Below are 27,244 nucleotides of genomic sequence, written 5' to 3' on the forward strand. Positions count from 1 at the left end.
AAGCTTGCTGCAAAAGGATAAGTTCTGGCCCACAATTTTTTCTAAAAATTCGTGAACTGATGACCAGTACTCTTGAATTTTTTGACACTCCCAAAGCACATGTACTAGTGTGCCATTATCTTCCTGATATTTACAACACACTGGGGTATCTGACAAACCAACCCTATACAGTCTATATGGTGTTCAGTATATTCTGTGTAAAATCTTAAATTGAACCAGTCTCGTTCTTAGTTCCCTTGACATTTTTTTCCCATTCCTAAGAATCGAATTCCATTCCTCATCTGTAAGACTGAGGTTCAAATCTGTTTCCCAGGATCTCTTAAGAGACATAGTATTAGAGTCTAAGGCAATCAATAACATTTTATAGTAAACAGAAGCTTCATGCCCTTGACCAAACACCTTTTTTATCTCCTCCAGTGTAGTGCATGTTGCAGGAACAGAAGTGGAGGAACCAAAAGTCTTCACCAATAAATGTCGTAATTGTAAATATTTCCAAAAGTCTTGTCTGGATAATTTAAATTCCACCACCAGTGTTTCAAAGGACTTTAATGAACCATTCTCATATAAGTCGCCTATTACACATGTCCCATTTTGATACCAGGACTTCCAGAAAAAGGGGGTTTTACCTATGCAAAGTTTAGGATTATACCAAACACTGGCAGATTTATGAAGATTTGGGTCAAATTAAAAAAATTTAGATATCTTTTTCCACAACCATTTCATATGGGAAAGAACCGGATGCGACTGATTCTGAGGAGCAAGGTTAATAGATAGACAGCTAGACAATGCAAGTGGCAGACACGCTACTGTCTCAAGAGTGAACCAAGGTGGAGCTCTTTCAGGGGGCAAAAACCAATGTGCCAAATGTCTAAGAGAAAAGGCATAGTGATAGTTAAGTAAATTCGGCATACCTAGGCCCCCATTGTCTGGTAGTCTTTGCAGTTTTCGCAGATTTAGTCTAGGCTTTTTTTTATTCCAAAGGAATAAGTTACAGAGCTTGTCAAACTGTTTAAAATATATCATAGGAACATGTACCGGTAGAGCCTGTAGCAAGTAGTGAAACTTGGGAGTACAAATCATTTTAATAACATTTACCTTCCCCCACATGGAGAGATATAATTGATTCCAACGCTCTATCTCCACCCTCATTCTATCTAGCAATTGCTCAAAATTCATCTTAATTAGATTGGTAAGTTGGGGAGGAAAAGTTATTCCAAGGTACTTAATACCACTCTTGGGCCATGAAAACATGCCAGCTGGAAATACATTTTTAGGGCAAAACGCAGTAAGTGGAAGGGCCTCCGATTTTGTCCAATTGACCTTATAGCCTGAAATGTCAGAAAATATGTTAATTATAGAAAGCAAAGTGGGGAGGGATTTCGCCGGATCTGACACAAAGAGAAGAATATCATCAGCATACAACATAAGTTTATGACAGCTGTGTCCTATAGTTATGCCCGGAAGTTTGGCCTCTTTTCGAATAGCAACTGCCAGTGGTTCCAGGGCTAATACAAAGAGTAAAGGAGACAGGGGGTCACCCTGTCTGGTGCCTCTTTTAAGTTCAAATGATGGACCAATTATTCCATTTGTAAAAACAGATGCCATTGGTTGAGCATATATAAGCCGAATCCAGTTTATGAAGTTATCACTAAAGCCAAAACATTCCAAAGTTGAAAACAGATATCGCCACTCGACTCTGTCGAATGCCTTCTCTGCATCTAACGATAGAGCAGACATAGGCACGTGACTATCTCGAGCTGCCCACATAATGTCTATAAGCCTTCTGATGTTGTCAGCTGAGGAGCGAGAGCGTATAAATCCAACTTGATCTGGATGGACTAATGTAGTTAGAACTTGGTCTAATCGATTAGCTAAAATTTTTGATAATATTTTACTGTCATATGATGTTAAACTTATAGGTCGATAATTCTTGCAGTCTGAGGGTTCCTTATCTTTTTTTCAGAATGAGAGTGATAATAGCTTCTGAGAGTGAAGGCGGTAACGTTTTTCTCTTCAAAAGTAGAGGAGATAATTCTTGGGGAAATGCTCTATAAAACTGTGACGTGAAGCCATCTAACCCCGGGGCCTTATTTGAGGGTAGGTGTTTAATTACCTCCACTATTTCATCAGTGGTAATGGGAGAGTCTAGACCCACAAGTTGATCTTTTGTTACTCTGGGAAGATTTAAGTCAGACAAAAACTTCTTGATACTTTCTTGGGAAGCAAATGATTCGGAGCTATAAAGATTCTTATAGTAATCACTAAATACTACATTTATTTCCTGGGGGTCTGAGACCAGCTGACCATTTCCATCTCTGATAGCTGAGATGGAGCTCATGGCCTCTCTCTGCTTAATATATCTAGCTAATAGCCTACCCGCCTTATCTCCTTCTTCAAAATATTGTTGCCTGGCACGAAATAAACTAAATTCAGCTTTTTCTGACATAATAGTATTATATTCATACTTCAACTTTGTAAGTGTGTTCAAGTTTACTGAGGAAGGGTCCCTTTTAAAATCAGACTCTGTGATCTCAATTTGTCTTTCTAAATGAACTAACTTTCTTTTATTTTCTTTTTTTTTTAAATGAAGCCTGCTGGATAATATGACTACTTAAATATGCCTTTAGCGCTTCCCATGCCACTCCAGCAGAGGGAGCAGAAGGAACGTTAGTATCGATGTATAATTTAATTTGTGATCTGAGAGAATCTTTAAAAGCCTCATCCAGTAGGAGACTAGAATTTAACCTCCATCTAGGACTTCTCACAGTAGTACTAACTGCAGTCATATGGAGATAAATTGGGCTATGATCTGAAAGTATTATGCTCCCAATGTTAGTAGAAACGACCGCTGCCATTAATGGTTGGGTAATCAAAAAAAGATCAATTCTTGAAAAAGATCGACGTGGGGGAGAGTAAAAAGTATAATTCCTCCCAGAAGGATTTTGTAACCGCCAAACATCAGCAAGACTACAGGCTTCGCACAAACTTTTAAGTGCAGTATGTGTTTTTGGAATGCGCGATATCACAGCGCTTCTGTCTAATGTCATGTCCATCACCTCATTAAAGTCTCCTCCTGCAATAATGGGATAGTTCCCTAAATCCATTAATTTCTTCTCCAGCTGTCCAAAAAAGGAAGGGTCATCAACATTAGGTGCATACACATTTGCCAAAATACATTTTTTTTCCTTGGATTTCGCATAGCATCAGAAACATCCTCCCTTCCTCATCTTTACTTTGCTTCAGGCATTTGAACTGCAGACGTCTATCAATGAGTGTAGCCACACTTCTGCTTCTACTGTTGCCACAGCTAGCACCCACAAAACCCACCCAACCTGCACCCAGTCTATATGATTCCAGCAGGGAGAGATGTGTCTCCTGAATAAATACAACTTGACATTTCTTAGCTTTAATAAAAGACAATATTTTCCTTCTCTTTACAGCATTATTTAGGCCTTTGACATTCCAGCTCATAAAGCTCAAATTATTACAACTGAATGAAATCTTCCAAATATATGTAAAGCAAGTAGTACTGTAAACATGCTCTCAATATTGACATCCTAGGGCAGAGCAAGAAAAAAAAGAAAAGAAAAGAAAAGAAAAAACACGCAAACCCCAAAAAGGAAGAACCCCCCACCCAGCTACACCCAAATCTAGAACAACTTTCAGAATATTTCTAACTAAATTATAATTGGGTAACCCACCCTTACTTTGGTCCGCAATCATACACTTGACCTATGCCACCCCAGAGCCCACCACCCTCCCTCACCCCTCCTTAAACAGCATGGGTGGAGAATATGCAGTCAAGCAAAATAGTATGCAGAAGAACTTTAAGCTCACACCCATAAAGTTCAGAAAAGAAGCCAGACAATCAAAATACCACATAATCCTTAAGCAAGTCCGATTGAGTAAGGAGCAAACACCGGTAGATATAAATTAAATGCACATAACTTAATATTACTGAGAGGCTTATCAAAGCTCAAACTTTGAAAACAAAGGAAATATTTATGTAACCTCACCCATATTGTCCTCAGTCAGATTCACACGAGTCCGAAGGTGGGTCCAAACTCCGAACAGAAAAATCAGTTTCCTACATTAACGTGTCCATATATATCCAATGTGTAAATCTTGCCCTCGATATCCTCCAAGGTGGGTTTGCGCAGTCTGGATTGTAGCCGGTCAGTCCATAGAACGAATGTATGCCAGGGACGCCTTATGATCCTCGAAGCGCACACGCCCTTGTGATGTTATCACAGTAAGCACAGCTGGATAGCTAAGAAAAAAGTGAACACGTTTCTTATGTAATAATTTCTTACATTCATCAAATTTTTTGCGTTTGTCGTTGAGAAGCTTTGAGTAGTCAGGAAACACCATAACCCGATGCTCTCTCCAGGTCATATTCCCCATTTCACGTGCTGCCTTGGCGATACGTTCACGGTCTTGAAATCTCCCGAATCGAGCGATGATAGGTCTTGGACGGGAGGGCCGGTTGTCCTGACCTTGAGGCAATGTACCCAGTCTGTGTGCCCTCTCAATATCCAATCCACCGGGAAAATCAATGTTGAGAAGTGCTGGTAGAGTAGCTTTTAGAAATGCCACGGTGTCATATCCGTCACAGGATTCAGAAAAACCCAGAAAACGCAAATTATTCCTACGCTCTCTGTTTTCCATACCATCGATCTTCTGCCTCAGTATTTCAACCTCGGCGCTGGAAGCCAGGGGGTGTGCCTCTTGCCTCTGGTGTGCATCCTCTAGAAAACACAGCCGATCCTCCACTTCAGCAATCCGGCTAGCGATGTCCGCAATTTTCCTCTCAGTGGCATTCGTTGTATTTCGTATCTCTTCAAGCTTCTTGTCGTGGCTTTCAGACTTCTCTACGATAAGAGCTGAGAGTTTAGCCAGCTCCACGGCTACCTCGCTGGACACATCCGAAGCTGCCCCATTCGTTGTTTCAGAGGGAGAGACCTGATCTTGAGCTAGATTAGCCATGTTAGCATTAGCAGCCTCGCTACTTTTACTGCCTCCCCCAGCCACACTGGGTTTGACTGAACTTCTGGTCGCCTTAGACATGCTACCAATAGCGCAGAGGTATTATCCGGTATAGGATGCTAATTACTCGGCTCCTTGTGTAATTTATATGCAGAATAGGGTGTGAGGGAAGGTTCAGAGCGCTCCTAGGCAGCCATCTTGTCGAGCGCGTCATGTGACCCCTCTCTTTCTGGCCCCAGGTAACATCACTGATGATGTGTCCAGGGTGCATCAAGTTGATGTATATTACAAGCCAAAAATTCTTTAAACAAGTACAAACAAAATTCTTAGAAAAACTGTTTTTCTCTTTTTGCTCTTTTGTAGCCTTATACAGCATTGCTCATCTAGCTTTACTCTCAGATGAAAATGTACATAGATAGCCTGGTTTTAAGGTAGATCAGATGTGCAGCGAATGTTTTGAAAGCCATAGAATTTGTTGAAAACAACTTAAAATAATAGGGAAATGGACTGAATGTTGTACCTCCATGTCACTGCAGAAAGTAGCATTGATTCCAAATAGGATCTGGCACTGTTCATTCACGCTGTAGTGCATGCCTGGCAGCTTGGATGATAAACGGGCCTGATAACGGCTCCTGGGGTTTGTGTGGAGTAGGCATGTGCTGGCTCTGGATCTGTTTGAAAGAGATAAATAAAAATTACACACACACTCATAGACACACACATATATATATATATATATATATATATATATATATATATATATATATATATACATATACTGGTAATGTGTGTGTTTGTGTGTGTGTATAAACAACCTTTGTGCTTTATCATAGCTCTGCTCCCTGGAACAAACAGCTGAGGTAAATAATAACTGTCTACATTCAAAGGCAAAATCTAAACTTTCTTATTCTCACAGGTCTAAAACTGATAACTATGGGTGTATGTTTGTGTTTGTTATGTGAAGGCAGTTTGTATCGTTGTCCCTTAAAAAACATACAAAATTCCAGCTTGCATGCAGATATGCTCTGCTGAATTCTACTTTAATGCTAAGGTCTCACCAGCTCAAATAAATTCATACGGTCATTTGCTCCAGGCTCAGCAGATAGACATAAAATTACTGACTTTCTGGTCAATACACAAAATCAGAAAACAGCCAACTTGAGTAAATTACAAACATAAATCATGACAGCTTAAAATTCTTCAGTGATACAGGTGGACAATATATAAAAACTATCTTCTTATCACCTGAGGAAGTTCTCCAAGTCATTACGGCTGCAGGATGACCAGAACAGATCGCTAGGGTTCCTTCCTTTCACCCATTCACCAGACATGATATGGGAGTGGCTGGAGCAGTTGGCATGGTCTTCATCATGGCTTATTCCCATGCTGAGGATGAGACATGGAAACAATAACCTTGTTTAAAAAGCACTTAAGAGTAGAGCCCACTCTTAACAGTCACAGTTTTTGCAATTTGATATACAGTATTCTGAAACATTTTGTGAAATTCTTAGCACATAACAGATACATACGGTGATTAGTTCCCAGTGCTTTGATTACTTTGGAACCTGAAACAAAGTCTTTTCCACCGTTACAGGGTTGACACATAGTTTGCAAATTCTCTCTAATGTTTTTTTTTCAAACCAGAAGTAGTTTCTCATCACTCACTGTATTATGTTTTTTAAATTTTTTTATTATTCCTTTTTTTTGTTTGGACTAAAGTCAAACAAATTCTCAGGTTCCTGCTGTTTGAAGGACACTGTATCCCCTTTCTAGCTTGCAACTCATCCCATCTTTTCAATCAAGCTACCCACATTGACCCATGGGCGTGATGGTTAGAACTGTTGCCTCACAGCAAAAAGGTTGCTGGTCTGAGTCATGTTTTTTTGTGGCATGTGTGGTGTGTACTTGGGTGCAAATAAATGCAAATAAATGACAATGCATGAGACATATGAGCCAGAAGGCAATGTAGTTATGAATCAATCATCATTGATGAAGATGCTCAGTCATCCAGGTCATGGTAATCATAAGACCTTGAATAAGGGAACTGGACTTCTTTTTGGATCTTAAAGACGTTTCAACTCTCATCCTAAAGGCTTCTTCAGTTCTGAACTAGATGTTGGGAAGTATCAGCTTATAAGCAGAGAGGGTCAGTACAGTCACATGTGTGACTGAACCCCCTGACCAATGTGCATGTCAATGGAGTCATTATCACTTCTGAATTGTCTACCTGTCTGAAAGGGTGAGTTCTGGTCACAGGATTCAAGGGGTGAATGGTTGTGAAACTGGCTGGGGAGGCTTCCTTCGAGATGTCTTCCTCTCTCAAACCATCTGTCATCTCTGTTCTGAATGTGTACATTACTGTCCTCAAAAGAGTGTCCCTTTTCCTTCAGATGTAGTGTGCACTGCTGAGTCTCTGAGACTCCAACAACATGCACATTGGTCAGGGGGTTCAGATATGCAGTCAGCACAATTTTTGTCTCTGACTGTATATCGTCTCGTACCAGACAATCTCACAAGAGTTGCCTCTATTTTTTATTACAACTATATCAGTGCCAAACTTTCTAAATTATTGTTGTGAGAACTTTTCAGTCGTATTTTCTTTTGCTTTGTTGTTTTGATGCAACGTCTGGCCGACATTAGTCCTGAATATCCGTCCCATGTATACGACATAAGAGAGGAACGACAACAGCCTACTTTTTTCAAACTTTTATTTAAGCCTCAAAAATCATTGAGGTTTCCTTAATTTACAATGATGTCGAGGTACAACAACAGAAAAAATACAGACAAAACAAAGATTAAGACAAGATAAAACATTAGGAGACTCAGTACTCCTTAAAAACAGGTGCACACTGAAGTAAGGTGGTTTGAGAGCAAAATATTAGATCATTTCTGAATGAGCAGAGAATGATCAACTGTATCGAAAGCTTTTGATAAACCAATAAAAACAGCAGCACGGTGTTTCCTTTTGTCCAGAGAGGTAACAATATCATTTACAACCAATGTGACAGCGGAGATTGTACTGTGCATAGGTCTAAAGCCAGATTGGTAAGGGCTCAGAACAGAATGTCTTAAGAGAAATAATTTGAGTTGGTTATTCACTAGTTATTCTAGGATTTTTGCCAGACAAGAAAGTTTAGATATTGGCCAGTAATTATTGAGATCACTGTTTTCTCCTCCCTTGTACAGGGGAATTACATGAGCCGACTTCCAGATACTAGGATTTACGCCAGTTGATGAAGAAAGATTAAATATGTATGTTAATTGCTCAGTTATAAGAGGTGCTGAGAGTTTTAAAAAGAATGGATTAAGATTATCTGCGCCGGTTGATTTCCTGGGATTAATTGTTTGTAAGGCATTGGCTACATCACTGGAGGAGATGGGTTGTAATGTGAACTGAGAGACATGATTTGGAGTGTAAGAAGAAGCACTAATAGAAGATGTGGATCCTGTGTGTTCATCTTCAAATAAATGACCAGCAGCAGCAAAATGGCTGTTAAACGCTTAGCAAATTTATTTTGGGTGGATAGCACACGGTTATTATATTGTACTTTACACAAGATCTCGAGTTGGCATACGAACCTGCAGACTGGCAAAGAAACAAGGCGGTGGAATAGAGGAGAGAGAACCTTGGCTCTGACAAATTCCTCATCCCAGGTTTGCTTATGCTATGGTTGGGATCCCAAGATGGTAGCCGTTAATTAACTTCCGATTGCAAGTTGAATGTAGTTTACGTCTCTCCTACATCGTATTTCACCAAATTCAAGTTCGTAATAAACAACACTGTCAGATTCATATTCATGTTGAATCTTTTCCTATATTTCCACATATATTTCCGTAAACATTTTGGTATCGGTAAACACTCATATTTTCTCCTCATGATTTATGGTTCATGTTTTGGTTTACCAATTCATACGACAGCAATATAATCTCTATTCTGGAAATTAATCTGTTAAATTAACCTATTGTTTTGACTTGACATTTCAAAATTAAACAAAAGTCTTCCTGAAAACTTTGCAACATCTCCTTGACTCACTCCGGGAGGCTCTGTCAGGATGATGCCATGTAACCTTCTGCATTTCCTCTTTAAACAACAGTTCTGTTGACTTCTCACAGTCAATCAGGAGTCCCCTAATGTTCATCTATTCATATTCATTTGCTTATCCGAAGTTGGGTCACAGAGGCAACAGGTTCAGGAGACAAACCCAGACATCCCTCTAAGGGATATATAATCCCTCCAGTGAGTCCTAGGTCTTCCCCGGGGTCTCCTCCCAGTAGGAGGTGCTCTACTCCGAGTTCCATCTGGATGGCCGAGCTGAAGGTTTCCTTCATAGGCTGAGCCCAGTCACCCTATGAAGGAAACCCATTTCAGATTTGTATCCATGATCTTGTTCTTTCGGTCACTATCCAGATCTTGTGATCATAGGTGAGGTGAGTTAAAGGTAGACCAGTAAATCGAAAGTGGTGAATCCATCTTCACCACAATGGACTGGAGCGGCACCCTCGTTACTGCTGAAGAAGTCCCAATCCGTCTTTCCATCTCTTACTCCAACCTGCCATCACTCGTGAACAAGATACCTAGATACTTAAACGCCTCGGATTTGGAAGAGCTGACCTTATTCACTGGCATTTCACACTCAGCTGCGAACCGCTCCAGTGCACGTTGAGAACCTGGCTTGAAGAAGCAGACAGAAACACAACATCCACAAAAAGCAGAGATGTGATCCTGAAGTTCCCAAACCAGACACCCTCCTCTCCCCAACTACGCCTTGAGATCCTGTCCATGAAAATCACAAACAGGATCGTGACAAGGGGCAGCCCTGGCAGAGTCCAACATGCACTGTAAACGAGTTCAACTTTGTGCAAAGAATGTGGACACAGCTTTTGCTTTGGTAACACAGGGACTGGATAGCTCGTAAAAGTGACTCTGGCACCCCCTACTTCCTCAGCACCCCCCAAAGAATCCCTCGGGGAACATGGTCTTAAGCCTTTTCTGGGTCTACAAAACACATGTAGACTGGATGGTGAAAGTCCCATGATACCCTCAGTAACTCTGGAAGGGTAAAGATCTGGTCCATGGTTCCAGAACCTGGGCAAAAACCACACTGCTCCTTCTGAATCCAAGGTTTGATAATCGGTCGGGGCCTCCTCTCAAAGGAGAGAATCAGAGTTTCCTAGTGGGCAGGTGTTTGCAGGATATGGCTCATAATTCTTTCAGTCCAGTATGTTTTAGGATTGTACTTGTGAATAAATATAGAAAATATAGATGATTTTTATGCTGAATAAGTTTTAAAGTGAAGTTCTAAATCTGATCTAAACTGGTGCACCACGTTCAATGATGAGAACATTTTACAGCCTTCTCATAACAGCAGGATAACAACATGATATATTATTCAAAACCACTGGTTTAAATTTCACCACAACCTACTTGTGTCCCAGCTCATGAGCAATGGTGAAGGCCAAATTAAGGCCATTGTCTTCTGCTAATACACATTTCCTTTTGGCACTGCAGATACCACCCAGATAAGCAATACCTGTAACACAGTGAAGTGATATGTCAGTGAGTTTTATACAGGTTGGGTAATAAACCTGCACCAACACAGCTGCATGATATCGGTGTCCCTGTTTAACTCCGTACACCTTAACTGACAGATAAACAACAGTAAGACAGAGGCTGGGTATGTTTATTATGAGTCACAGAGGATGAAGTTGATGGAAATCAGGAAGTTCTGTGACAAAAGTTCTGTGTTCTGTGGACTACTGGCTTGGAAAAGACTGGACACAAATATCACGCTCTTGTGCAGTGCCCTGTGCCTTAAAATGCACCCTGCTCAAGTCCAAAGGGTAAAGGAAAAAAAAAACAAAAAAAACATTAAAATGGCCACTACTTAAGAATTTGGATCAAAGATTTGGGACCTGTTCTGAAAACACATCGTATCCACACAGCTGTAGGTTGTCTGAGTTACAGAACATTACCATTAAATTAGAGAGCATTCAAATCATAAAGTATTAGCATAACAATGATAGTAAACCATTTAAAAAGTAACACCAATGACTCCTTAGAAGAAGGTGTACCTAATCTTCATTACCTGAGCTGTTAGCGTTAGCTACAGCTAATAAATCAATAAATAAACCATGAGGAATTATTTCTCAGATGCTTCCATTTCCCTGCTCTGAAGTTCAGGCTCTGAGAGTTGGAACTGATCCCTCTTTGTGGCTCAGTTTGTTCAGTCCAGCGTTGAACTGGACCAAGTTGTTAAAACAGTGGGATGAAAAGTAGCTGCTGCACATCCACAGTCTTTAGCTAACTCTGCTGGAACATTAGCCTCAGATAGAGTTTATCCACAGTCTTTAGCTAACTCTGCTGGAACATTAGCCTCAGATAGAGTTCATCCACAGTCTTTAGCTAACTCTGCTGGAACATTAGCCTCAGATAGAGTTTATCCACAGTCTTTAGCTAACTCTGCTGGAACGTTAGCCTCAGATAGAGTTTATCCACAGTCTTTAGCTAACTCTGCTGGAACGTTAGCCTCAGATAGAGTTTATCCACAGTCTTTAGCTAACTCTGCTGGAACATTAGCCTCAGATAGAGTTGATCCACAGTCTTTAGCTAACTCTGCTGGAACATTAGCCTCAGATAGAGTTCATCCACAGTCTTTAGCTAACTCTGCTGGAACATTAGCCTCAGATAGAGTTGATCCACAGTCTTTAGCTAACTCTGCTGGAACATTAGCCTCAGATAGAGTTTATCCACAGTCTTTAGCTAACTCTGCTGGAACATTAGCCTCAGATAGAGTTCATCCACTGGGCTCTGATATCCTCTGAGGCTGCAGCTGGATGGAAGATGCATGCTCCCCAGTGCAGCTGGCTTCATTGGTCGGGTGGAGCGGGCAGGGCTCAGAGGTGGAGATTTGGCGGAGGAGGAGTGAACTTGATGAGTGACGTAAATTTGAAATGAAAATCATAATAGTTACTTAAATTTGAATTTTTCAAAAAAAGGGGCACAAAAAGAAATGCCAGGATTGTGTTTTGGGGGAATTTTTCACTTGCTGGTAACTTCAGACTCCCAAATATATGCTGTAAAGAACAGAATAGTATTTTTTCCATAATATGTCACCTTTATAATTTGTTTTTTAGGTTTCTCAGCAGGTACAGTATCTTGTTAAAAGAGGATTTCCTCTCCACTGAAACCTCATGGATTCTCAGAACATGCATGCTATGTGAGGATTAACATAGTAATTAATTTCACATGGTCTGTTATTTTTTTGTACTGGGGTGGCTGGAGCGAATCCCAGCTGTCACACCCTGGACAGGTCATTGACAGAGACAAATGAGACGAACAACCATCTACGCTCACTCTCACTCCAAGGGTCAGTTTAAAGTCACCAATTAACCTAACATGCATGTTTTTGGACGGTGGGACGAAGCCGGAGTACCCGGAGAGAGCCCACGCATACACGGGGGAGAACATGCACACAAAGAAAGAAACCAGCCGGGATTCAAACCAGGAACTGTGAGGCAACGGTGCTAACCACCACACCATAATGCAGCCTCGAGCAAGGCAACCTTCTCTGCGAAATGTTCTCAATTGGATTTTCAATTGATTTCACTTAACTGGATTATAATGAATGGGATTAAATTGGTTTAAATCATTAAAATACCTTGAGATGACTTTAGTTGTGAACTGACACTACATACAGTATAAATATTACTGAACTGACTCCAGTTAATTGGACAGGATTGGAGGGGCATAGTACAACCCTTTACATAGCCTTTACAGGAGGAAGCAAAATGGGGTTATGGGGTGAGGGGGGTTAAGGTTATGCACATAATTTCACGTTCACTTAGATTACATTTAGATTCTGTTTTATGCAGTACATGAGGATATTTTGTTAGCATGCCATTTTTCAGAGTAAATGCTGCAGTCTTTTACACCTGACACCCATCTTCTTGTCAACTTTTTTTCAAGTTGCTTTTAAATATGCTGTTCTTTGTTTTCAGTAAAAACACTACAACTTCCACTGAGTGCCTTTTGTATAATGTCAACCTCTTGCATTCTTTACCCAGTAGACACCATTTCCAGTACACATTTCCCAATGTGTTATACATGTGTCAAAAAAAATCTAAAAAGAGAGAAGTACTGTTTTTATACCAAAATCAGTGCGTTTAAACTAGTTTTTCCCACTGAAACAAGACAAAGAAACATTTTCTCATTGCCAGTAGTTTTTTTTATCCTCAATACTCTGGGGGCTACAATGTATTTAGAACTGTTCCAGAAACTATCAGTGAACCTAGCCTAATTAACATAGACTTTCAAATCTCTTCGAGATTCTGGTCTGACCAAGACCATAACGAATACGATTCGAAATGGCCTGGTCAACCCGCCTCCCTCGGGTTGCTACTGGTTGTGGCCAGAAAAGGCTGTGCCTAAGCTTAAGCCAATCACACCACTCTTTCCTCTGACGTATGATTTAGCTACCAGCGGGGCTAACTGGTAGATTAAACTCTTACCAAAGCCAGTAGGGAGCAAGGCGAAAACGTCTTTCCTGTCAAGAAATGATTCAAGGGCTGTTCTTTGCTCGATTTTTAACTAGAATCTCCCGTCGAACACTTTCATTACAGCATCTACAGCAGTGTCAAAAGCTTGACGCTGCTCCATGTTGATATTGAATGAAGCGCTTCCGTGTACAATCCATGGGTTGAGTGGCAGTTCAACCACGTCACTACCTTGAACACGCCTCTACCCTGGGCCGTTGGCGCTGCTCAAAGTTGATTGCTTCCCGACAAAGTGGGTGGAGTTCCCATTTTTTCGGGAACTCGAATCCACCTGAATGAGCAGTTTGCCTGAGTAAGTGTAGCAGAGCATAGTACAGTGAACCAGTAGCCTGTAACTAGGACAACATGAATGGATGGCATTAAACTATAATGTGACGGCAGGCCCATCAGAAGAGGGCTGCGAGGACCGTGCTGGTTCGCATACACATGATCGATATAACATGAACAAAACTATTCTAATACATGTGTAATTTCAGAACAACAAATTTTTGGTAAGGATAATAACTTACCATCGTCGTGAACATCTCAAATATTTTAATCTTTCAAATTAAAATACTAAATCAGCAATAATCAAAAAAACAATTGACGTTAGTTCATCAAGTCATATTGGCTGTCACTTCATCTCGACATGCTGACTGACAGACAGTAACTTTTGTTTTTTAGCTGTAAAGCATAGATCATGTTTCATCCTGGTCATTACACATGGCTTACAGATATCAAGTGACTGAAAAACAGTGGTTCACTACCATTACAGAGGGTGTGATGGATTCTAATTACAGTAGTTATCAAACTTAGATTTGGACATAAAAAAAATTGTAACATGCCTACTGATTTATCCAAAGTCTGTGAGAATCTGTGCGTAACACTGCTGTTACGCATAGAAATGTGCTGCATGAACAAGTGCTTGGGCATTTAATGAAAATGCAGGGGGAAAATTCTTAAAATTGCACTACCTACAACATAGATTACGTTGACTCTTAAGCATAATCGCATATTTGGGAAAGATCCACATAGATCTTTTAGTCAGATAAAAGTTAAGGTTTAAGTTGCTCCCTTTGAAATAATCACTGAAAGTATCATCAAATTGTAAAAGGGGACTAGTGTTCTTTTGTCCTCAGACTTGGTTATAGATTTGGCCAACTGCGAGCCCCATTAAAGGGGAACTCCGGGGCATTTGAAGCGCATTTCCATTGCTAGAGGTTGTCAAATACTGACAGTAGGACACAGAGAGGTGCAAATCTGCGCTCCCTGTGTGGAGATCGCGCTGTTCGCACAGCGTGTCATGCGAGGCTAATACGTGGTGGCTAAGGAGCAAGAGCTAAACCTTCCACGTAAAACAACAACTTGCACACTGCAGAAACGTCACACCACTTTATAACCCATCCGACAATAAAGTCACAAGCCTTACCATCAAAACCATATGCATGGTTCTCACATTACTGGCATGGGGACGTTACAAAACAACTTTATAAACAGCATGTAACTCACCGGCTGGTTGTAGGCTCGCGCATGTGAAAGCCCAAAAGAGTCGATGGACGATAATCCCATATACAAAACAATTATTTTCTCTAGAAAAACTGCGTTCAAGTATTTAAAACATTACAACAATACATGCCCAGTAATATTGTTGTAATGTTTTAAATACTTGAACGCATTTTTTCTAGAGAAAATAATTGTTTTGTATATGGGATTATCGTCCATCGACTCTTTTGGGCTTTCACATGCGCGAGCCTACAACCAGCCGGTGAGTTACATGCTGTTTATAAAGTTGTTTTGTAACGTCCCCATGCCAGTAATGTGAGAACCATGCATATGGTTTTGATGGTAAGGCTTGTGACTTTATTGTCGGATGGTTTATAAAGTGGTGTGACGTTTCTGCTGTGTGCAAGTTGTTGTTTTACGTGGAAGGTTTAGCTCTTGCCCCTTAGCCACCACGTATTAGCCTCGCATGACACGCTGTGCGAACAGCGCGATCTCCACACAGGGAGCGCAGATTTGCACCTCTCTGTGTCCTACTATCAGTATTTGACAACCTCTAGCAATGGAAACACGCTTCAAATGCCCCGGAGTTCCCCTTTAAGTTCATAGTTCACTCACTCCATGTATTGGTTCTGCCCACAATCTCTGATAAGCATGTTCTCCTTCATAATCAGGCAAGTTTATCATTGTTGACTGAACAATGGATGTCAGTCCATACAGCAGGATTGAGAGTGAGTTGCCAATCAGTCTCTTTTCTTTTTGTCTGCAATTGCTCCCATCATTTTCAGAACCTCCAAAACCTGTTACACTACTGTAAAAAGAAAAAAAGTGAACTGTGCCCATTCCTGTAGCCTCTCTTGTAGAATCTCACTGAGGATAAGTGTATGCACCTGGGTTTCCCATTAAAACTGTGCTGAGCAAGATTATTTGATGCTGGATTAAATACTGATTAAAAAACTTTCACATTGTACTCAAAAGCCAGATGTTTTATTGTATGTATTTACAGGTTGTTTACCAGTGTAAAAGGGGCTAAAGAATGAAAGAAGGAAGGCATAAAACATCTAATGGTACTCACCAACGGTATCACAGGGTTCGTCTTTATGAACACAGAAATCTGTCCTGAAAGAGAAACCAGAATTAACAACAGAGTAAATTAAATTACGGAGACGTTCCATTGCATTCTTTTTTCAAGAACTGGAATATACCCAACTTTTCAGAAAACAAATTTTACAATTCCACAATTCCAGTAGTTGATCTACTAAGTTTTTAGAATTAATTTTAAAACAGCCTATATCTGCAAAAAAGGTTATATTGTAACGTTTGGCGAAGCCCCCAGTCCAGGAGATCTTCGACTCCCATTTTAGACAGTAGGTAGAGATTATGTGACATTCCAAGGGCGTAAGGGACATAGGGTCCAAATGTGTCTAAATGACACTGACAGACAGATTGGGGCAGTGTCTGCAGTAATGGGAAGCTTGTTGTAGTGAAGAAAGGCATCCTTCCGGCTGCCTCCCAGGCGAAATGTTTTGGTCAAGTCTTATCTGTGAAGTTGAGTGTGGCTACCTGGAAAGCATACATCTGCAAAGCATCTTAAAATGTGTTCATTGAGGTCATCCCATTTTTAGGGACCAAAACAATGCAGGATTCCCAGTCACTCCAGTTGAAAGTTGAAACTTTATTGTCATGTAGAGAGATACACGATATTACTCCTCCGTATTTTGGGTTGGCACCTGTAGAACACACACATGCACATGCAGAGGGTCACACACTCATGGAGACAGATGCCATACACTGGAGTGGTGGGCAGCCATTCACAGCGCCCAGGAAGCAGTTGTTGGGGGGGGGGGGGGGGGGGGGGTACGGTGCCTTGCTCAAGGCACCTCGGCTGTGGCAGGGAGGTGGACTGCCATCCTACCAGCTGTCAGTTTCACCAATCTTTGAGCAGAGATAATCAAACTGCCAACCTTCAGGTTATTGGACAACCCACTCTTACCACTGAGCCACGGCCGTCTGAAGGATATGGCACAGCTCTTGCTTTGGTTATACCCAATAGCCTGCAAACGTGTCTCTGGGACCCCATACTCCCACAGACTTCTACTCCGGGGACACGATCGTAAGCTTTCTCCAAGTCGAGGAAACACTTGCATACTGGATGGTAAAACTTCTATGACGCCCTCTGTAACACTCCAAGGGTAAAGATCAGAGGTCCGTTTCACAAAGCAGGTTTAGAGTTTATTAACCCTGAAATGAGGGAAACTCGAGGGAGGTAACTTAAGCTCTCGGTCAGTTACCGTAGTAACAGACTCTATGAACCTAACCTGGTCGGGAACAGGTTTTACTCAATGAACCTGGAGTTTCTCTCTGTCTCCGCCCTGTTTCAGCCACACGCGCCATTTGATTTCCTCATTCATTCAGTCAGCAGAGCGAGTTCTTCTACTTCTAGAAGTCCATCAGGCACAGCAGGAGACAACTTTTTTCACCAACATTTCCTTTTGACAACGATCCCGTGGATGAAGGTGCAGCATTATTGAATAAACTAATTAAATATTCGTCGGGAGATGGTTATTGATGTTTTAGCATTTCCAGACAATTATCTTTTTGAGTGGCACCATCAGAATTTTGTTGGGACAAAAGAAAAAAAGACATAAAAGACAAATAAATATTTGTATGAATAGGCTTAAAAAAGATATCTATAGGCCTATTATATTTTATAAAGGCACTCGTGTCTTGGGGGTGGATTCCCTCAGCCACTGGCCTTCCGTTAGAGGTGGGGGTGCTGGGCACCACCTGTTTTACGGGCATCTGCCTTCTTTCTGTTGGCTCAGTAGAAGTCTGTGTTAGTGTAAATAGGCTTAATTATTTAACAGAACATGATATAGATGAGAAGACATTTACGTGTGTGAAAACAGCATTATGTTGGGGATAAAACAACTGCACAGTCAAATAGCAACTTAATATTTACTTTACAGTGTAAAACATGATCAAAATGAGGTACCTCCATGCCGAGGTCTCACCTGTTTGAACAATGTTTTTATATTTCATCTTAAGCTGCTGCCAAGTGCGCTTCTCCCCCGTGGGATTGCACCTAAATGAAATAAATGAATGGGCTACCATTCAAGCAGTTTTCCCTTGTAATATTATTGTGATTGCAAAGGACTACATATAAACTTCCGCTTCCGCTTCTGCTGCTGCAACGGTGTTGCACTTATTTCTAAAAATGTGTTGAAACTCGCCGTATGAGTGCACAAAGTTTTCTAATTCGAGGTTGGTGAAAAACGTAGCCCCGCCTCTTTCCCGTTGGCATGGTGACTCGTCAAATCGTGGCTCCATTGATGCTGGCTTTTTAAAGTTGTGGTGCACGCGCTAAACTCAAGGTGAACCTACTCAGAGCTGATTAAACTCACTCAAATCAGCGTTTCTGGAACCGAAAACTCAGAGTTTTCTATCTCAGAGTAGATCAACTCAGAGTTCAGGGTTACACTCAGAGTTTAATGAACCTGCTCCACTGTCCACTGTTCCACGACCTGGGTGAAAAACCACCTGAATTCGAGGTTCCAGAATTGGTTGGCGCCTCCTCTTCAACATCCTGGATTAAATAAGAACAATCCCAGGTTTCTCTTCAGCACTGTAGCCAGTCTGACTAAGAGTCCGAGCTCTGCTGAGCCAGTTATTCCTTTAACTCTCAGCAGTGATGATTTCATGAGATTCTTTATCAATAAAATTATTTCTATCAGACAGAAGATTGATGGAGTCCTTCCCACTATTATCAGTGATGTATCATCAAGTACAGCAGCTTTAGAAGTATCTTTAGAACCTGATTTGTATTTAGACGGCTTCAGCTCAGTTCATCTCTCTGAGCTAACTGTCAAATAAGTATTGGCCGACTCTCACTTTATTCAGTCATCACGACCCGATGCCTTCTGGCACATACAGAGACTCCCTCAACTTCCCGAGTCATGTGACTCTGCCCACAACTCCTTGTAGGTCTCTGGTTGGTTGCACGGGCTGTCAGTTCAACCATAACACAATACCTTGACATCTCCCCCTTAATTCTTATTATCCCTTTTAGTAATAGTCTCTTCTAAACCATCAACTTGTATTTTAGACCAGGGCCGGCCCAAGCCTTTATGGGGCCTTAAGCAGAATTTCATTTGGGGCCCCCCTACCATCACCTCAGCTCCAGATGCCTCATTATTCCATAGGCTACACTGTTATGTGTGTAACGGACCCACAATCATTAGCATTATTTGTAATCATCTTACATTATACAGGTGTCATTCTTGATTTTAACCTTAAAGGGATAGCAAACTCATAAATATGGTTTAATTAACTTCTACATAAAGAGTGATGTATAAGTATGGCTCATTAATTTAACTATTTGAAATTAACATCAGCAGGCTGGAGACTGCATTTATAGTAAACACGTTAAATAATTTAATTTCTTTCAGATGTGCAATGGCGTGCAAAATGTTCAAAATCCAAATCCAAAATAGAATCAAATGACATTCACATGATCTTACAGAAAAATAAAGTTGTAATCAAAATTAAATACTTAAATAATAAATACAATACTTAAATAATTTTGCCCAACGGTGGCAGCAGCCAACAGGAGGCATAAATTAACCTAGTATTAGTATTTTGTCAAAAAAATTTTTTTTTTCTGGTGTAATACAATTTCGTTTAAATTATTCAATGTTATTTTAATTTCATGTATTTACTTTTTTATCACAAAGTCTAGGTGCTCTATGGGGCCCCCTGGTGGCGTGGGGGCCCTAAGCGACCACGTAGTTGGCATATGCCTTGGGCCGGCTCTGCTTTAGACCCAATCCCAACCAGAATGTTCAAGGAGGTTTTCCCCTTAATCAATACTTCCATATTGGATTAGATCAATATGTCTTTGTTGACAGGATATGTACCTCAGCCTTTTAAGGTTTCTGTAATTAAACCTTTACTTAAAAAACCTACTCTTGATTCAGAAGTGTTAGCTAATTATCGACCTGTATCCAATCTCCCTTTTATGTCTAAAGAAAAAATAGTTGCAGCTCAACTTTGTGATAATTTCCACAGAAATAATCTGTTTGAAGAGTTTCAGTCAGGATTCAGAGTGCATCATAGCACAGAAACTGCACTGCTGAAAGTTACCAATGATCCCCTCTTAGCCTCCGATAGCGGACTTGTGTCTGGGCTTGTCCTGTTGGATCTCAGTGCTGCATTTGATACGGTCGATCACAGTATCTTATTACAGAGACTTGAACATGTTATTGGGATTAAAGGAACTGCATTAGGCTGGTTTAAGTCATATTTATCTGATTGATTTCAGTTTGTTCTTGTAAATGAAGAATCTTCCTCTTACACCAGAGTAAGTCATGGAGTTCCTCAGGGTTCTGTGCTTGGACCAATTCTTTTCACTTTATACATGCTTCCATTAGGTAACATTATTAGACAGCATGGCATAAATTTCCATTGCTATGCTGATGATACTCAGCTGTACTTATCTATGAAACCAGATGAACCCAATAGGTTGGTCAGACTACAAGCATGTCTTAAAGACATAAAGACCTGGATGACTCAGAACTGTCTGCTTCTAAATTCAGACAAAACTGAAGTCGTTATCTTTGGACCTGAGCGTTTCAGCAAGAAATTGTCTAGCTATATAGTTACTCTAGATGGTATTTCCTTGGCTTCTAGTTCTACAGTGAGGAACCTTGGAGTTATTTTTAACCAGAATTTATCATTTGACTCGCATATAAAACAGGTTTCTAGGACTGCTTTCTTTCATCTTCGTAATATTGTTAAAATCAGGAACATCCTGTCTCAGACTGATGCAGTGATGTCTGAAGAATTTGTGAAATGTGCATATTCTCACTGCATATTCTTCCTTTATCAATTTGTGAAAAAGATGTATTAATAATGTATTGATATGTTTTTTTGTGTGTATACATCACATTGTGCAACTGGTGCCTGGACTCCTGATTTTTCAAAGCTAACTCTACACACAGAAAGAATACCACAAATACATCCACTTCCCAATGTGACTTATCAAGGGAATGTTAAGTGGATTCCAGAACCCATGATACCGCAGAACATGCCCAACAGGTGAAGGTCTACATTCTCAAACATCTTCAAATATTTCAAGTCATTGAGGAAGACCTAAGTGGAGGAAAATGCTCAAAGACATACCTAGGTGACATAGCTACTGCCGTATCAGCTTAAAGATTTACCTTCTATTGGCTTCCAGCCAAATATTCTGTTAGTCTAACTTGCAAACACATATAGAAGAAGATATAGAATCAATTGAATAAGAAACTATGCTCCCTCAGATGAACAACAATTTATGACATATTACACAACACCACTATTTATGGAACAAAAACTGAGACAAACTGCAGAAACAGTGTGTGAAAAACTAAGTCCACCCCATGATTTAACAGCATTTTGAACCACCTTTAGCAGCCATATCTTAAGTAATCGCTTTTACCTTATTCCACATCACTGTGGAATTTTAAGCCAATGTGAGCCAATGGATGTCCCACTCTTCTTTCCAACGTTGCTTCAGTTCATTGAGGTTTGCAGCGTTGGTTTCTGCACAGCTATCTGAAGGTCCCACCACAGCATTTCAGTCAGGCTGAGGTCTGGACTTTGACTGAACTATTTCAACACCTTGATTATTTTCTTTTTCAGACATTCTGTTGTAGATCTGCTGCTGTGTTTGGGATCATTGTCCTGCTGATGACCCAGTTTCAGCCAAGCTTTAGCCATTGTGGTACCAATGTGGTATATCTAATGGCTTTTAACATTAGTGGTACCACCTTTTTTAAATGCCAAACGTTGCCTTTCTTCATCCCAAGCCTGCTCACAAAATGGCATATTTATTGTTGCTGCAGATCGTACCCAACAGAAGAAACAAATGTTTCATGAACATGCAGATTTATTTGCAGAGAGTGATGAGTACCTATTTGGATGCTTTTGGCTACCAAGAGCTGTTCTCATGGACCTTTGCAATCGTTTGGAGCACTGCGGAGCCATGCACAATGGTCCAACTCTGTTCCACCACATGTACAGGTACTCTTGACCTGTTTTTGTGGTCACTGGAACTTTTCAGCAGGAGCTGGGAGACAGGGTGTGCATATCACAGCTGTTTATCAGCTGCTCTCTCCCATCAGTATTATCTGAGTTGTACCTGAAGTCTGATGTGTACAGGGTGAAAAGAAAAGGAGCCAAAACAGAACCCTGCGGAGTATTGCCCGACCGATATGGTTTTTTCAGGGCCGATACCGATACCGATAATTATGGAAATGGGAGGCCGATAACCGATATGTGCAACCGATAAATAGAAACATTATTCACGACAAATTAAAAATAGCACACACTGACACAAACTTTCATATCCATTAAGTCTTTTTAATTGTAAAAATGAAAAGTGCAGGGAGCTGCCAGCAGCATTTGTAAAATAAAGCCAAACATAACTTAGAATAAAACGGGAAATAAAATAATAATATAAATACATAATTATCAATAAAAAAATAAATCACTCCCTGCTATAAGAATACTTGAATATATGCTATTTTTATATTAAGAAGTAATAGAAAATGAACTGACTGAGAACTAAAAATCAAGTGTAGGGAGCTGCTTATAGCATCACACAGCATTACAGCGAGGTGAAACAAAAGCATTTAGGTCTGAGTTTAATATAATGTTTCCACGTCACAACTAAAGGCGATTTACAAAGAAGTATTTGGATCATTGTACCTGGCGCACATCTAATGTCTGGACAAACTCCCTACAGATCGGCCAACTGCCAGCACTTTGATATCACACCGGGCATGTTTAAATGGTCAAAGGGCTTAGCAACGCATAATAAAGTAACTTATAGGCTACACGTGCAATGTGCCTTTAAGGCCTGAGTCGCGTCGCGTACGGCTTCATGAAGTTGTTCACCTAACACCATGGTTGTTAGCGCAAGCCTGCAAGCTATGTTGGTGTGACAGCCTGTCTGGCTACCCACAACAAGATGTTACTCCAGATGTTTGAAACGCAGCGACTGGACAAAACTAAATTTTATTAAAGTTAATTAAGAGGGACATTACGACCAATAACCGTTGGTTCTAACGTGCTGGGTAACCAGCTGTTACGGAACAAGATAGGCTCTCACACCGGCAGGCTACCAAGTAGCTAGGCAGGCTTGCACTAACAAATGGTTAGTCTCAGGAACAAACACAAACACGTTTTATTTGGTCTTCATTGACCATGGCTTTCAGTCCACCTTTTGTGTAGAACTACAGACACGTTCACGTTTCCATGTGGGGGTTTAAAAATTACTGTACACTATGCTGAAACAACCGTTTCAGTGAGGAGTAGTCGCTATCATTCTGGTTATCCTTACGTGAGCTGAAGGTTTGTGTTGTTACACATCAAATGGACCATTTTCCCTAGTTGTATACACTAATAAAGACGTTGTGGTGCCGTGCTTTGGCAATGTTGGTGTGTTTGTGACTTATTGCAGGGGATAAGGCTTCGTATATGCTCACCTTGAAGGGAGTTTGTTCTCTTTGCTTCAAGTCGTACTTCCACCACCGTGGCCCCACTTGCACCGCAGCCGCCTTGAAACCGTTCACAGTGTTCAGTAGCCACCCCGCCCCCAACTTGCGCCACGGCCGCCTTGAAACCGTTCGCAGCCATGCGTGTTGATTGGTTGTATTCCGTGTGTCAAACAAATCAGATGCTGTGACGGGCGGGGCAATGCTCATGAACTCAAAGTGGCGAGAGCAGAAGACGCGTTCAGTACGAAACGGCTGCAAAATTGGTTGTGAAAATTATATAAACTTATCCGTGGAAATTTATGGAAAGTATGGCCAATGCCGATATCCCCAAAATGCTAAATATCGGCCCGATATATCGGTGGAGCCGATAATCGGTCGGGCCTTACTGCGGAGCCCCAGTACTGCATTCCAGTGTTCCAGAAACACATTTCCCCATCCTGACATACTGTGGTCTGGCAGACAAATAGTCTATAATCCATGATGTCAGGGAGGGGGCCACACCCATACCGAGCAGCTTGTCTTTCAGTATGGGAGGCCGTATGGTGTTGAAGGCACTGGAGAAGTCAAAGAACATGACTCTCACATATGAACCAGGCACATCCAGATAAGCATATGCCCGATGCAACATGTACAGAATCGCGTCTTCCACTCCTATGTGTTTCTGGTAGGCAAACTGGAGGGGATCAAGAGCCTCAGCAACCTGCAATCTCATGCAACGAACAAGAAGTCTCTCCAAGGTCTTCATGATATGAGATGTCAGAGCCACCGGTCTGTAGTCATTCAGCTCCACCGGTTGCCCTAATTTGGGCACCGGTATGAGACAAGAAGTTTTCCACAGTACTGGGACTTTTTCCATCTGAATGCTCATATTGAAGAGCCTCTGAAGAGGGACTGCTAGTTGACCAGCACAGTCCCTCAGAAGCCTTGGACAGACTCCATCTGGGCCTGAAGCCCTCCCTGACTTAAGTCTCCTGAGCTGGTGGGAGTTGCCGCAGAGGTGGAGGTGCAGCTGAACAGAAGAAGTGACCACTTCCTGAAGGATCTGGTAGTAACAGGAAGTCTTTGTACACACGGTCTGTATGTGGGTTGTAGATAGACCATGCTGTGATCAGATCTACCCAGTGGTGGAAGAGACACTGCCCTGTAAGCCTCCTTCACGTTAGCATAGAACAGATCTAATGTCTGTTCAGCCAGGACTCAGACAGACAGATCAACTGCTCTCCTTATACAGCCGTTGGTTCCGCACAAGCGCCTCTAACTCATCACACTTATTTGGTAGCGAGTTAGCGTTTCCCATAATCACAGAGGGCAGAAAGGGTTTGTACCTCCACCTCCTGTTGTGCCTCTTTGCCTTTAGTTTTGCTCCAGCTCTGCATCCACGGTACAGCTTTTTAAGCTCGGTCGGAATTGGATGTTTAATTCCACGTCCAATCCTTGACAGTGCCAACAGTTCTTCTCTTGTGTACACTGCTCTACTGGTAGCAGTGCACATTGTAAATTTTTTTTAATAAAACGGAATGTAAATAAAAGGCAGATCACTAAAAACGTTTAGATTAAAACTAAAATTACATGTAATTATATAAACGACAAACAAAATTCAGAGTTACACAGACTTGCTGACGATAAGGCCGGCACATAGCAACCAGGCATGATATTGAGGTTCCTGTTAATAAATTCCCCAAGAGGCTGCCAGGACGAGTCCGACTACTCTGGTTTTATCTCCACGACAAGTCTTTCAGAAGTAATGACAGGCAGAGGTTCAGCCAAAAAAATGATGAGGACTTTGAATATTCCATAATCTACAGTACATAGTACCATCAAAAGATTCTGAGAATCTGGAGCCATTTTTTTCTGCAAAGGATAGTACTAAAAGTCGATATAAGCTGTTCGTAATCTTCAGCCCCTCAAGCTGCACTGCATTAAAACAGACATAATTCTGTCATGGAAATAACTCCATAGACTCAGAAATCATGTCTGTCAACATAATTCACCGTGCCATCCACAAATGCAGGTCAAAGCTGTATCATTCAAAGAAGAAACAATAATTTATTCAGAAACGCCTTGCAATAGCAGCAGCCCTTGATGCATCTATTACAACAGCATGACTGGTCTCCTCAGTTCCAAGATGTTTACAGATATTGTTAGAAGACGAGGAGATGGTACACAGTGGCAAACATGGACCTGTCCAAACTTTTTTGAGATGTGTTGCTGCCATTAAATTTAAGATGAGTTAATATTTTTTATGAAATAGTAAAAAAATTTCATTTCAACATTTGATATATTTTCTATGCTCTTTTGTGACTAAAATATTGGTTTATTGTGGAGTTATTAGTAAATTTAAAAGTTCACTTAATATTTCCAGTCTTTTTTTTAAAATTTGATTTAATTTAATTTGTGACTTAATTGGAAATTAGCTCACATTTTATAAGTTACTGATTCATAAATACTGGTACTTTCAGGGAGTTATTTTTCATTAATCTGTATCTTCCTATTAAGCCATTTTAGGCAGGAGAAAAATAACCAACAAAGAGAGAAATATTAGCTCTGAAGTTGCTTCCCTCCCACCATCCTCCAGAACTTCTACAAAGGGACAATTGAGAGCCTGCTGACCAGCTGCATCTCCCTCTGGTCTGGGAGCTGTAAGGCCTCCAACTGGAAGTCTCTGCAGAGGGTGGTGAGGACATAGGAGAAGGTCATCGGGACTCCGCTCACACCTATCAAAGACATAGCAGACAGGCGCTGCCTGTCCAGAGCCCACCAGATCCTCACAGACCCCACCCACCCCAACCATGGACTATTCCCCCTGCTGGCGTCCGGCAGGAGGTTCCGAAGCATCTTCTGCAGTACAACCAGATTGAGGAACAGTTTCTTCCCCCTTACCATAAGACTGCTTAACGCACATCCATCCATCTCCCCCACATAACAACAGCCCCCCCCCCCCATTGACATGGACAATTACTCGCACATCTGTACTTTACACACTTCTGTTTGTGCAATTTCCCTTAGGCTGGGTGCAATATTTTAGCAACACTTTTGCACTAAGTGCATTTTATTTATTTTTATATTTTTTATATTCTTTATTCCGAGTGCTGGCACATAGCACTTCGATACCGTTTTTATATTGTACAGTCTGTATAGCTTTATATCTGTATAGCTTGAATATCTAGCAATCTAGCAATGTTGACCGGAAGTCGAGGAACGACATTTCGTTGTCAAAACTCACTTGTGATTTTTGTGCAATGACAATAAAAGAAAGTCTAAGTCTAATGTTAAAAAATATTAAATCAAATCAAATCAAATTTATTTATATAGCACATTTCATGTCCAAAACAATTCAAAGTGCTTTACATAAAATAAAAGCATTGCAGCAGGGAGTGGAAGAAGCATTAAAAATACATGAAAGAATATAAAGAGAAACAAATAAAATAATTTAAATGAATTTAAAAACAAGCAACAGTCCAGATAAGTTCAAAGATAGCGTGCAGATTTCATGCATAGACACATGAGAACAGAAATGTTTTTAACCTGGATTTAAAAATGTCTCCATTTGGTGAAAGTTTAATCTCCACTGGCAGTTTGTTCCACTTGTTTGCAGCATAACAGCTAAATGCTGCTTCTCCATGTTTAGTCTGTACTCTGGACTGGACCAGCTGACCTGAGTCCTTGGATCTAAGAGCTCTGCTGGG

At 40.9% G+C, this 27,244-nt stretch overlaps 1 protein-coding gene across 2 annotated transcripts in view; it reads right to left on the reverse strand.

Moving 5' to 3' along the window:
- The window catches only part of adamts17 (ADAM metallopeptidase with thrombospondin type 1 motif, 17), a 224,415-nt gene that overhangs the window by 127,180 nt on the left and 69,991 nt on the right, over positions 1–27,244 (reverse strand). For both annotated transcript variants that reach the window (XM_075458750.1, XM_075459484.1), the window contains 4 exons: positions 16,094–16,137; positions 10,412–10,517; positions 6,232–6,372; positions 5,507–5,657 (listed from right to left, as the gene is read on the reverse strand). In XM_075458750.1, coding sequence (XP_075314865.1) covers positions 5,507–5,657; positions 6,232–6,372; positions 10,412–10,517; positions 16,094–16,137 — 442 coding nt within the window. The remainder of the gene's footprint in view (positions 1–5,506; positions 5,658–6,231; positions 6,373–10,411; positions 10,518–16,093; positions 16,138–27,244) is intronic.

Source organism: Odontesthes bonariensis, chromosome 1, assembly GCF_027942865.1.
Source record: "Odontesthes bonariensis isolate fOdoBon6 chromosome 1, fOdoBon6.hap1, whole genome shotgun sequence".
NCBI classification, from domain to species: domain Eukaryota; kingdom Metazoa; phylum Chordata; class Actinopteri; order Atheriniformes; family Atherinopsidae; genus Odontesthes; species Odontesthes bonariensis.